The sequence below is a fragment of the Pristis pectinata genome, chromosome 14 (assembly GCF_009764475.1).
Source record: "Pristis pectinata isolate sPriPec2 chromosome 14, sPriPec2.1.pri, whole genome shotgun sequence".
Lineage (NCBI taxonomy): Eukaryota > Metazoa > Chordata > Chondrichthyes > Rhinopristiformes > Pristidae > Pristis > Pristis pectinata.
The window spans coordinates 797058-810421 of record NC_067418.1 but is presented as its reverse complement, the minus strand read 5'-3'; the positions used below and the strand labels follow the sequence as shown (position 1 = coordinate 810421).

At 53.1% G+C, this 13364-nt stretch overlaps 1 protein-coding gene across 1 annotated transcript in view; it reads right to left on the bottom strand.

Annotated features, from left to right (window-relative positions):
• LOC127577947 (cadherin-related family member 5-like) overlaps positions 1 to 13364 on the bottom strand; it is a 47744-nt gene that overhangs the window by 31804 nt on the left and 2576 nt on the right. Inside the window, exons 2-3 of the mRNA XM_052029655.1 lie at positions 11459 to 11685; positions 5811 to 5983 (exon numbers count right to left, since the gene is read on the bottom strand). Coding sequence (XP_051885615.1) covers positions 5811 to 5983; positions 11459 to 11685 — 400 coding nt within the window. The remainder of the gene's footprint in view (positions 1 to 5810; positions 5984 to 11458; positions 11686 to 13364) is intronic.

Sequence of the window (13364 nt, the reverse complement as noted above, 5' to 3'; positions counted from 1 at the left end):
GGAGGTGCGAGGTGCTCCACTCGAAGGGCCGCAGCTCCTCCGGCAGGGAGTCCGCCCGCCACCGACCCACGAGCAGACCCGCCCCTTATTTTTTACAAAACGTTTATTCGTTTAAAACAAAAACACTACAAAACAACCAACAGCAAACACGCTACATCGAATACAGAAAGAAACAACCCGGCCAAAACCAATACCCGTGCAACACTACGCCCGCAACTGCAAAACGCACGACACTTCACACCAGAATCACATCCGTCTCGTCCACCACACACGCGATCCCCTGAGGGGCCCACCGAGTGCGGAACTCGGCCAGGGCGCCCGAGGAGACCGCGTGCTCCCGCTCCAAAGACACCCGCGTGCGCACGTAAGCGCGGAAGACGGGCAGGGAGGCCGACCTGCCGGGACCCTCGGCCGCTCGCCACCGCGTCCCGTGGATGGCCAGCTTGGCCAGGTCCAGCAGGAGACCCACCAGGAGATCCGTCGCGCGCCCCTTCCCGCGCCGCACCGGGTGCCCGTAGACCAACAGCGCCGGGCTGAAGTGTAACCAGAACTTCAGCAGCAGGCCCCGCAGATACTCAAAGAGGGGCTGCAACCTCTCGCACTCCGCGTACGCGTGGTACACCGTCTCCTCCCGGCCGCAGAAGTGACAGGCGGCCGGGGTGTCAGTGAACTGGCTCAGGAACCGGTTGCACGGTACCGCCTGGTGCAACACCCTCCACCCCAGGTCCCCGATGTACAGCGGGAGGACTCCCGCGTAGGGAGACCTCCACCGGGGATCTCCCCTGCCGCCCGCCGGCAAGACTGCCCGCCACGGCGTGTCCGGCCGGCAGACCAGGGCGAGGAAGTGAAAGGTGTGCAGGAGCAGCCCGTACAAGTACCGCCTCGGCGCCTCGCGAAACGGCACCGTCGGCGTGGCCTCCAGGCGGCTCAGGTTGTGCCGAGCTGCCTCCCGCGAGAGACGCTGGGCCCTGGGCCCCACCAGCAACTCCGGTGGGGGGGGGGGGGCCGGCACGGCCGGGACCTGCCCGGCGCCTCCCTCAGCACCTGCCGCGACCAGAGGGGGAGCGGCCGCACGCTCGCCGCACGACACCACGCCCCACACTCGCATCAGATCCCGGTAGAAGCTGGGCAGCCCCCGCACGGCGGCATGGCCGCCGCCCGCCGCCGGGAGATGCTCCCCCTCCCGGAGGCAGCGTCCCCGGCGGAGGAAAAAGGTGGCCAGCGCGTGCCACCGTGGGGGCCGCTCCGTGTACAGGTGTCGCTGCAGCGCCCGGAGGCGGAGGGCCGCCAGCTGGGTGCGCACGCACACCAGCGACTGACCCCCCTCCGCCAACGGCAGACTCAGGACCGCCGCGGAGACCCAGTGCCTCCGGCCGCCCCAGAAGAAGTCCGTCAACCTCCTCTGGGTGGTGGCGATGAAGACGTTGGGCGGCACCAGCGTGGCCAGCCGGTACCACAGCATGGAGGCCACTAGCTGGTTGATGACCAGCGCCCTGCCCCGGTACGAGATGGCCCGGAGCAGCCCCGCCCAGCGCCCCGGCCGGGCGGAGACTTTTGTCCCCAACTCCTGCCAGTTCGCCGGCTAGGACCCCTCGGCCGGGGACAGGTAGATCCCCAGGTAGAGAAGGTGCGAGGTGCTCCACTCGAAGGGCCGCAGCTCCTCCGGCAGGGAGTCCGCCCGCCACGGACCCACCAGCAGACCCGCCCCTCCCACAGTGTGACCTCCCTCAGTCGTCGTCGTCGTGGCTATCCCTCGAGGTCGAGGATGATGGTCTTCGTTCTGTTGATCTATTTATGGGCTCTCAAGCCCACAGAGCAAAGACACCTGTGCGTGTGTTTGTTTAACGTGTACTTGACATTGCACTACAAAAAGCACACGATACTTCACAAATCAACCAACTGATTCCAATGGCATGGAAACCACGACAATTGGAGCTGATGGATTTGTCGCAGCCTTCATCCGCCTTCACAGCCATTGAGTTTGAAATAACTTCGTCCGCCTGTTCCACCGTTGAGGTCTTGGTTGGATTGTTCTTTGTCAGGGTCCTCACCATCGACCTTACCGCCATGGGTGACCCTACCAGGAGCACAGCTCCAGACGGCATCGCTCTCGGGATCTCAGGACCACACAAGCTTCTCCACCATGACAAGGTAACAAATCCACGGAGAAGCCTCCCTCAGTACCGCCCCTCCCACTGAGATTCCTGTCACATGCCTCCTGAAGGAAGTGAGCTGTTGGGGGAACCTGAGGAACTGCACCAATTTTTGGTTGATCTGCAGTTGGTTCGGCATTGGATTGGCTCACGGACAGGGCGGTGGAGAGCTGGGATTGGCTGCTGGGTGGGCTGGTGAATAGAGGGCTGGAAACATCAGAAGCTCTGACAATGCAATGATTCCGGGGAGTTGTCCTGTGGGGTTGGATGTCTTCACCCTCCTTTGCTCCGGGAGCCTGTCATGATCTCATCCCCTTCTGTCAAACCTCCTGTGGTCCAGGGAGACCAGCCCTTCTCCAGTCCAACGTCCTGCTGAAATCCCCATCCCCGGTAGCGTGCCAGTGAATGACTGAGCCTCCCTGTCCGGGACCTCACTAATATTGAGTTTTTTTGAAGTGCTAACTAAAATGTAAGATGAGGGCAGGGCGGTAAGTGTGGTTTATATGGACCAGTAAGGCCTTGGATAGAGTTCCATATGGTAAGAAAGGTGGGAGGCAGCATGAAGGAAGTTACAGACCTATTAGTCTGACATCGGTGGTGGGAAAGTTATTGGAATCGATCCTCAAGGATGAGGTTATGGAATACCTAGAGGTGTAAGACAAGATAGGTCCAAGCCAGCATGGTTTCATGAAGAGAAGATCCTGCCTGACCAACCTATTGGAGTTTTTTGAGGAAATCTCAGGTAGGGTGGATAAGGGAGAGGCGGCAGATGTTGTGTATTTAGACTTTCAAAAGGCCTTCGACAAGATGCCGCACAAGAGACTGATTAATAAAATGAGAGGTCATGGAATTACAGGATGTTAGAATGGGTGGAGCATTGGCTGACAGGCAGAAAGCAAAGGGTGGGAATAAAGGGATCCTGTTCTGGTTGGCTGCCGGTTACCAGTGGTATTCGCAGGGGTCGGTGTTGGGGCCACTTCTTTCTACATTGTACATCAATGATTTAGATTATGGAGCGAATGGCTTTGTGGCTAAGTTTGCAGACGACACCAAGACAGGTGGAGGAGTAGGGAGTTTTGAAGAAACAGGAAGGTTGCAAAGAGACCTAGATAGTTTAGGAGAATGGGCAAGGAAATGGCAGATGAGATTCAATGTTGAGAAATGTGCCGTTGTAAACTTTGGAAACAGAAATAAATGGGCAGATTATTATCTAGAAGGAGAGAAAATTCAAAGTACAGAAGTACAAAGGGACTTGGGGGTACTCGTGCAGGCTACCTTAAAGGTTAACCACCAGGTCGGATCGGCGGTAAAGAAAGCGAATGCTATGTTGGCATTCATTTCAAGAGGTATAGTGTATAAAAGTAAGGAAGTGTTGATGAGGCTCTACGGGGCACTGGTGAGACCTCATTTGGAATACTGTATGCAGTTTTGGGCCCCATATCTTAGGAAAGATGTGCTGATGTTGGAGAGAGTTCAGAGGAGATTTACGAGGATGATTCCCGGAATGAAAGGGCTTACATACGATGAGCATTTGTCGGCTCTTGGACTGTACTCACTGGAGTACAGAAGAATGAGAGGGGACCTTATAGAAACATTTAGAATGTTGAAAGGACTGGACAGAGTAGATGTGGCCAAGCTGTTTCCCTTGGTGGGTGAGTCGAGGACCAGAGGGCACAATCTTAGAATTAGAGGGTACCCGTTTAGAACAGAAATGAGGAGAAATTTCTTGAGCCAGAGGGTAGTGAATTTATGGAATTCTTTGCCACATACAGCTGTGGAGGCCCGATAACTAGGGGCGTTTAAGGAGGAGATAGGTAGATATCTAATTAGTCGAGGTATCAAGGGATATGGGGAAAAGGCCAGAAATTGGGGCTAGATAGGAATAGTTTAGTTTAGCTCATGGATTAGACTCGATGGGCCGAATGGCCTACTTCTGCTCCTTTGTCATGTGATCTTGTGATGGTGGGCTGCTCTTGGAGGTTAGATTGCATGGGATCCAGGGAGAGCTGGCTAACTGGATACACAACTGGCTTGATGGTAGGAAGCAGGGGGCGATGGTGGAAGGTTATTTCTCGGACCGGAGGCCCGTGACCAGTGGTGTTCCCCAGGGCCGGTGCTGAGCCCATTGTTGTTTGTCATCTATATCAATGATCTGGATGAGAATGTACAAGGCCTGGTTAGGAAGTTTGCAGATGACAATAAAATAGGTGGTACTATGGTCAGCAAAGAAGATGCTCAAAAATTACAGAGGGATCTTGATCAGCTGGGTAAGTGGGCTGAGCAACAGCAAATGGCTTTCAAGCCAGGTGAGTGCCAGGTGTTGCACTTTGGGAAGTCAAACCAGGGTGGGAGCGTTACAGTGAACGGTAGGTCCCCAGGGAGTGTTGTAGAACAGAGTTCAGGTACATGGTTCGTGAAAGTGGAGTCACAGGGCGGTGAAGAAGGCATTTGGCACGCTGGCCTTCATCAGTCAGGGCACTGAGTACAGGAGTTGGGAAGTTATGTTGCAGTTGAACAAGATGTTGGTGAGGCCACATTTGTAGTATTGTCTACAGTTTTGGTCACCCTGTTATAGGAAAGACATGGTTAAACTGGAAAGAGTGTAGAGAAGATTTACGAGGATGTTGCCAGGACTCGAGGGCCTGAGTTACAGGGAGAGGTTGGCCAAGCTGGGACTTTATTCCTTGGAACGTAGGAGACTGAGGGGTGACCTCATCAAGGTGTATGAAATCATCAGGGGCATAGACAGGTGAATGCACTCAGTCTTTTCCCCAGTGTTGGGGTGTCAAGAACTAGAGGCCATAGGTTTAAGATGAGAGGGGAAAGATTTAAAAGGGACCTGAGGGGCAAATTCTCTACGCAGAGGGTGGTGGGTGTATGGAACGAGCTGCCAGAGGAAGTGGTTGCCAGGATCTGAGTGTTCCCAAACCCTCCGACACATCCTGCCCACCCTTTCAATCCATGCCATTGAGAACCAAGTGAATTACATCCCACTGATCCTCTGTGGTGTTCATGTCTGTTGACCCATGGCCCGTGTCTGAGCTCTGGTCACCGTGCCGACCTGTGGTTTGCAATGAGATTGTCAGTAACCATGAGCAGAGTTCTCCGTACCTTGTCTGGGCCACAGAGCAGCGAGCAGATGATCACTGGGTCTTCCATAGTCTGACGGAGAAAATTGGACACAGGAGAGCAGATCAGAGGTGACATTACCTATCAGTCACAACCCCGCACCATGGCTAACCACAGGTAACCAGGGATAACCATGGCTGTTAACCAGGGATAACCATGGCTAACCACGGTTAAGCACATCTCTTGGTCTGTGCTTCACTGCACACATTGCCAACAACACCAGTCAGACCAGGGAGATGTGAGTGTGCAAATCTCTCCTGATGTATCACTCTCTCTCACACACACACACACACACACACACACACACACAGTGTGGAGCCTCCTCATCTCCGCAGACTGTCTGGAGACCTCACCCTCCTCGCTGTCTGGACCTGCCTGAATCTCCCTTTCAGAGCCGTTCTCCCCAGAAGTCCCGATCCCCTGGCACCACGGCAACCCGGACCTCCCATTTCCCTGCAACTGTCTCGACAGCAACTAACTCAGTCCTTGTCTGACGTGAGTCTACACCGGTCGCTCTTCCGTAAGTACCTCATAGTCAAGAGATTTGGATAACTGTAGGGTGTTTCCAACCACCCTGACCATTCCTACTGCGCCCTGTTCCTCCAGGGTGACGGGAGGGACTTTTACTGTGATGTTACTGATGATAAGCCCTGGTGTGTTGTTCTCCTTTACTCGGATCCGTGACTCTGGAACACAACATTCTGAAGGAAGAGAAAGAACCTTCAGTTCAAGTTCCAAACAGACAAAACGTTTCTACTGAAAAGGGGAAAACTGGAGCTGCTGGAAAGCTGAACTAAAAGCAGGAAACGCCAGAAACACTCAGCGGGTTGGGCAGCGTGTGAAGAGGGAGAAACAGCTTCTCACCTTCCACCCCACCAGCTCCACACTCAGGAGAACATCCTTGGTGATTCCTGCCAGAACCCAAGGCACACATCGCCCTCCTGTCCCATGTCAGCAGTTGGAAGGGGTCACTCCCTCCACAACTGCCGGACCCCCCACCCCACCACCACCCCCACCCCCACCCTCCCCAGGTGGTCCCACCAACCACTCCCCATCGTCTGGGGCCTTCCCATTGCAACCGCAGCAGATGCAATCCTAGTCCCTTCACCTCATCCCTTCCCACCGGACGGTGTCTCCAGAGGAACTCACTCAGCCCTCCTCCGATCTGGTGCTCACACTGAGGTCTCTACACTGGAGACCCCCAACACAGACCATCTGACCACTCTGTGGAGCAGTTGGTCGGAGTGACCCCGACCCTGTTGCTGCCATGTTAATCCCCCATCCCACTCCCACCTCCCGCACTGTCACAACACAAGTGGAGCAACAGTGCCTCATCTACTGCCTTTGTACCTCGCAGCCTCCGGGACTTAGTGCCGGACTTTCCAACTCCAGGGAACTTGCCCTTAGAACTTCGAACAGGACAGGCCCTTCGGCCCACAATGCTGTGCTGAATTTATTAAACCAATGACGCCTAATTAATCTAATCCCTCTTCCCCCCACATCGACCACATCCCTCCCTTCTCTGCACATTCCTGTGTCTATCTAGGAGCCTCTTCAACGTTCCTGTGCTAACTGCCTCTACCCCCACCCCAGGCAGCACATTCCAGGCACCCACTGCTCTGTGTAAAAAACTTGCCCCGCACATCTCCTTTGAACTTACGCCCTCTCACCTTAAATGCATGCTCTCGGGTATCAGACATTTCAATCCTGGGGAAAGATACCAGCTGTCTATTCTATCTGTGCCTCCCATGATTTTATAAACCTCTATCAGGTCTCCCCTCAGCCTTCGCCACTCTTGGTGAACCTCCTCTGCACCCTCTCTAAAGCCTCCACATCCTTCCTATAATGAGGCGACCAAATGAGGAGGAGGTTAAATGCATGGCTGAGGGATTGGAGTAAGGAGCAGGGATTCAGTTTTCTGGATCATTGGGGCCTCTTTTGGGGCAGGTATGACCTGTTCAAAGAGGATGGATTGCACTTGACTCCCAGGGGGACCAACATACTGGTGGGGAGGTTTGCTAAGGCTACTGGGGAGAGTTTAAACTAGAATTGTTGGGGGGTGGGATCCGTACTGGAGAGACTGGGGAGGAGGTGTTTGGCTCTCGAGTGGAGGAGGCTCGGAGTGGGTGCCGTGGGCAGGTGATAGAGAAGGGAAGTGTTCAGACAGGCTTGAGATGTGTCTATTTTAACGCAAGGAGTGTTGTGAACAAGGCGGATGAGCTTAGAGCTTGGATCGATACTTGGAGCTATGATGTGGTGGCCATTACGGAGACTTGGATGGCTCCGGGACTGGAATGGTTGATTCAAGTGCCGGGCTTTAGATGTTTCAGGAAGGACAGGGAGGGAGGCAAGAGAGGTGGGGGAGCGGCACTGTTGATCAGAGATAATGTCACGGCTGCGGAAAAGGTGGACGTTGTGGAGGGACTGTCTACAGAGTCTCTGTGGGTGGAGGTTAGGAACAGGAAGGGGTCGATAATGGTGCTGGGTGCTTTTTATAGGCAGCCCAATAGTGACAGGGTTATTGAGGAGCAGATAGGGAAGCAGATCCTAGAAAGGTGTGAGAATAACAGAGTTGTTGTGATGGGGGATTTTAATTTCCCAAACATCGACTGGCATCTCCAGACAGTGAGGGGTTTAGATGGGGTGGAGTTTGTTAGGTGTGTTCAGGAAGGGTTCTTGACACAGTATGTAGACAGACCTACAAGAGGAGAGGCTGTGCTTGATTTGATATTGGGAAATGAACCTGGTCAGGTGTCAGATCTCTCAGTGGGTGAACGTTTTGGTGATAGTGATCATAATTCTATCTCCTTTTACGTTAGCACTGGAGAGGGATAGGAACAGACAGACTAGAAAGGTGTTTACTTGGAGTAAAGGGAATTATGAGGCTCTCAGGCAGGAAATTGGAAGATTAAATTGGGAACAGATATTCTCTGGGAAAAGTACGGAAGAAATGTGGCAAATATTCAGGGGGTATTTGTGTGGAGCTCTGCACAGAGATGTTCCAATGAGACGGGAGTCACGAGAGGATACAGGAACCGTGGTGTACGAAGGCGATAATAAATCTAGTCAAAAGGAAAAGAAAAGCATACAAAAGGTACAGAGAGCTAGGTAATGTTAGAGATCTGGAAGAGTACAAGGCTAAAAGGAAGGAACTTAAGAAAGAGATTAGGAGAGCCAGAAGGGGACATGAGAAGGCCTTGGCGGGCAGGAGTAAGGAAAACCCCAAGGCATTCTACAGGTATGTGAAGAGTAAGAGGATGAAATGCGAAAGGATAGGGCCTATCAAGTGCAGCAGTGGGAAAGTGTGTATGGATCCGGAAGAAATAGCGCAGGTACTTAATGAATACTTTACGTCAGTATTCACTACGGGAAAAGATCTGGGAGATTGTAGTGGGGACTTGCAGTGGCCTGAAAAGCTTGAGCATGTAGATATTAAAGAGGTGGTGCTGAAACTTTTGGAAAGCATCAAGTTGGATAAGTCGCCGGGACCAGATGAGATGTACCCCAGGTTGCCGTGGGATGCAAGGGAGGAGATTGTGGAACCTCTGACGATGATCTTTGCATTGTTGATGGAGACGGGAGAGGTTCTGGAAGATTGGAGGGTTGTGGATGTTGTTCCCTTATTCAAGAAGAGGAGTAGGGGAGTAGGGATAGCCCAGGAAATTATAGACCAGTGAGTCTTACCTCAGTGGTTGGTAAACTGATGGAGAAGATACTGAGAAGCAGGATTTATGAACATTTGGAGAGGTATAATATGATTAGGAATAGTCAGCATGGCTTTGTCAAGGGCAGGTCCTGCCTTACGAGCCTGATTGAATTTTTTGAGGATGTGACTAAACACATCGATGAAGGGAGAGCAGTAGATGTAGTGTATATGGATTTCAGCAAGGCATTTGATAAGGTACCCCATGTGAGGCTTATGGAGAAGGTGAGGAGACGTGATTCAAGGGGACATTGCAGTGTGGATTCAGAACTGGCTGGCCCACAGAAGGCAAAGAGTGCTTCTTGAGGGGTCGTATTTTGAGTGGAGGTCAGTGACCAGTGGTGTACCTCAGGGATCTGTACTGGGACCCTTACTATTTGTGATTTTTATAAACGACCTGGATGAGGAAGTGGAGGGGTGGGTTAGTAAGTTTGTGGATGACACAAAGGTTGGGGGTGTTGTGGATAGTTTGGAGGGCTGTCAGAGGTTACAGAGGGATATAGATAGGATGCAAAGTTGGGCTGAGAAGTGGCAGATGCAGTTCAACCCAAATAAGCGTGAAGTGGTTCATTTTGGTAGGTCAAATATGTTGGCGGAATATAGTCTTCATGGGAGGACTCTTGGCAGTGTGGAGGATCAGAGGGATCTTGGGGTCCAAGTCCATAGGATGCTCAAAGTGGCTGCGCAGGTTGACTCTGTGGTTAAGAAGGCATATGGTGTATTGTCCTTCATCAATCGGGGAATTGAATTTAGGAGCCGAGAGGTATTGTTGCAGCTATATAGGTTCCTGGTCAGACCCCACTTGGAGTATTGTGCTCAGTTCTGGTCACCTCACTGCAGGAAAGATGTGGAAGCCATAGAGAGGGTGCAGACGAGATTTACAAGGATGCTGCCTGGAATGCAGAGCATGCCTTATGAAAGCAGGATGAGGGAACTCGGCCTTTTGTCCTCGGAGAGACGGAGGATGAGGGGGGACCTGATAGAGGTGTATAAGATGATGAGAGGTATTGATAGGGTAGATAGTCAGAGGCTTTTCCCCAGGGCTGAATTGGTGGCCACAAGAGGACATAGGTTTAAGGTGCTGGGGAGCAGATAAAGAGGAGATGTCAGGGGTAAGTTTTTTACTCAGAGTGTGGTGAGTGCATGGAATGGGCTGCCGGCAACGGTGGTGGAGGCTGATACGATAGGGTCTTTCAAGAGACTGTTAGATAGGTACATGGAGCTGAGTAAAATAGAGGGCTATGGGTAAGCCTAGTAATTTCTAGGGTAGGGACATGTTCGGCACAGCTTTCGAAGGGCCTGAATTGTGCTGTAATTGTTCTATGTTCTAAAACTGAACGCAATACATTGTACACAATGGAAACAGGCCCTTCGGCCCAACTCGTCCATATCGACTGTGTTGCCCAGCGAGCGAATCCCATCTGCCAGTGTTTGCCCATAGCCCTCTAAACCTCTCCTATCCAGGGACTTATCTAGATGGCTTTTAAACGTTGCTAATGTGCCCGCCTCAACCACTATTTCTGGCAGCTCATTCCAAATACGCAACACCCCTTGTGTGAAGAAACTGCCCCTGATGTCCCTTTTAAATCTCTCATCTCTGACCTTAACCTCTGCCCTCCTGTTTCTAGCACCCCCTCCCTGGGAAAAAGACTATGTGCTTTCACTCTGTCTATGCCCCTCATGATCTTATACCCCTCCATCAGGTCACCCCTCAATCTCCTACGTTCCAGTCTACACAACCTCTCCTTGTAACTCAGGCCCCCAAGTCCAGGCAACGTCCTGGTAAATCTCCTCTGCACTCTTTCTAGTTTAATGACATCATTCCCATAACAGGGTGACTGGAACTGTACCCTGTGCTCCAAACGCGGCCTCACCAACGTCTTATGTAACGTCCCAACTCCTGTACTCAGTGCCCTTACTGATGAAGACCAGCGTGTCAAATGCCTCCTTCACTACGCTGCCTACCTGTGACACTGCTTTCAGCAAGCTCTGCACTAACCAGAGTTTTATAAAGCTACAACAGAACTTCCTGGCTCTTGAATTCAGTTCCTCGACTAATATCGGCAAGCGTACCATATGCCTTCTTTACTTTTCTTCTGTTTACCTGAGAACTGTCCATTTCTGCCTCCCACTGATGTTCCCTTGTTTGTGTCCGGTCTGTGGGCCCTGTCAGGAAGCTTCCTGATACGACGTTCCACAGACTGGGCAATCTCAGCAACACAAAGCACGAACAAGGCAGCTTCATCTGATGTTAACTTTGCTTCACCCTATCACAAAACCCCTGCCTTCCATCTACTGCCCTCCCCCTCCCCTTCTGCTGAGACATGTCCCTCTTTCTCAGTCCCGATGGAAGTTCTTGGACCCGAACCGTTTCCCTCTCCACAGATACTGCCTGACCCACTGAGTGCTCCCGGCATTTTCTGTTCTTACGACATCTCTATTTCCGCCACGGCAGATGGGGAGTGGTGTTTACCGTTGAGGAGGGAGCACTGTGGTGAAGGAGCAGGCTTCAGCAGAGCGGCTGTGAGGAGGGGCAGCACCAAGACATGGAGCCCACGGAGAGGGACGACCGAGCCCATCAGCTGCTGGACGTTCTGGCACCCCGGACACCGAGGCACACCGAGACGGTGCCGAAAACCACCTTGCAAGGAACCGAGCTCTCCCTGTGTCTGAGGGAGCTGGGTGTGGGCTCCAATCACACTGTTATTGCAACCTTTGCTTCATGAGCTCAGAGTTTGCTCTGGGTCCTTCCAACAAGTCACAGCTCTACTTTCCACTACGGAAAGTCATAAAGGCTGATTACATATTCCACAGGACCTTCAACACCAGACTGATCACTTTCTGTCTCTCTGCAAAAGGCCGTAAATCTTCAGATAAATTCCCCTGATCAAAGCTCTGCTCCCTCCCTCTAGCACGTCCCTGTACTGTCCGTGGACTCGGAGACTGGATGCTGGACTCATTTTTTGCCCCCACCCAAGCCCACACTAACTCCCATTCACCCCTCCTCTTCCCGTCCACTGATGGCTGCTCAAGCAACACTTTAGTTTAACCCTTTGCACCCTTGGTTTTGAATCCTGCCCTTAAATAGGAAATCTCCTGGAGCCCTGCACTAACCTCAGGAGACACAAGAAACTGCAGATACTGGAATCTGGAGCAACAAACAAATCTGCTGGAGGAACTCAGTGGCTCGAGCAGCATCTGTGGGGAGAAACCTGAGTGGAGAGGGTAGGTGGCTGGTGGAGTGGTGGACTGAGGAGGGTGAAAGGTGATGGGAGGGGAGGGGAGGGAGCTCAAAGACAGTGGCAGGTGGATCATGGATGAATAAAAAGTGAGAGGCAGCGAGGGGCAGGGTGGGGGTGAAGGTGGGGACAGCTGCTGGAGGGAGATAGGCAGGAACACAAAGCGCTCCCAGTGCTGGACTCTGATAGGGAGCTGAGAATGGGAACCATTAGGGGAGAGGCGTATGGCAGATGGAACGGGAGCCAGATGGGGGAGGGTGGGGAACTGTGGGTGAACTGTGTGTGGGTTGGTGGATGGACCCAGGAGGGGAGGGGGATGAAGATGGGGGGGCTGGGAGTTAGTATGGGAAAAGGGCAAAATAGGGGGGAGGGGGGGAGAGGGGGGGGAGGGGGGGGAGAGGGGGGGGAGAGGGGGGGGAGAGGGGGGGGAGGGGGAGGGAGAGGGGGGGAGAGGGGGGGAGGGGGGAGGGAGAGGGAGGGGGATATCCCACAGGAGGAGAGGCCAAGGATGAGCAGGTCAGTGTGGGAATGGGAAAGGGAATTGAAATGACACGTAACTGGGAGCTTGGGATGTGAGTCCGTCACCTCGTCTACACGGTCGCGCTGATGTAGAGGAGGTCCCATCGGGAGCACTGAAGGCAGTGGGCAAGGTTGGAAGAGGTGCAGGAGAACCTTTGCCTCCCCTGGAAGGACTGTTTAGGTCCCTGGATGGTGGTGAGGGAGGACGTGCAAGGACAAGTGTTACATCTACTGCGAGGGCAGCGGAAAGTGCCAGGGGTGAGGGAGGGAGGGGTGGGTGGGCAGACCAGGGAGTGGTCCCTGCGGAAGGTGGAAAGGGTTAAGGAGAAGATGTAGCTGGTGGTGGGATCACGTTGTAGCTGGTGGAAATGATGATGTGCTGGATGTGGAGGCTCACAGCGTGAAAGGTGAGGACCAGGGGAACTCGATCTCTGTTCTATCTGGAGGGAGGCAGGGTGAGAGCAGAAGTACTAGGAACAGGCTCCACTGACCACTGCAGAAGGGAAGTCATGCTTCCTGAAAGAGGACATTTCAGATGTCCTGGAAGGGAAGACCAAATCTCGAGAGCAGATGTGGCAGGGACGAAGAAACTGGGAGAAAGGGATGGAGTCCTTATGGGAG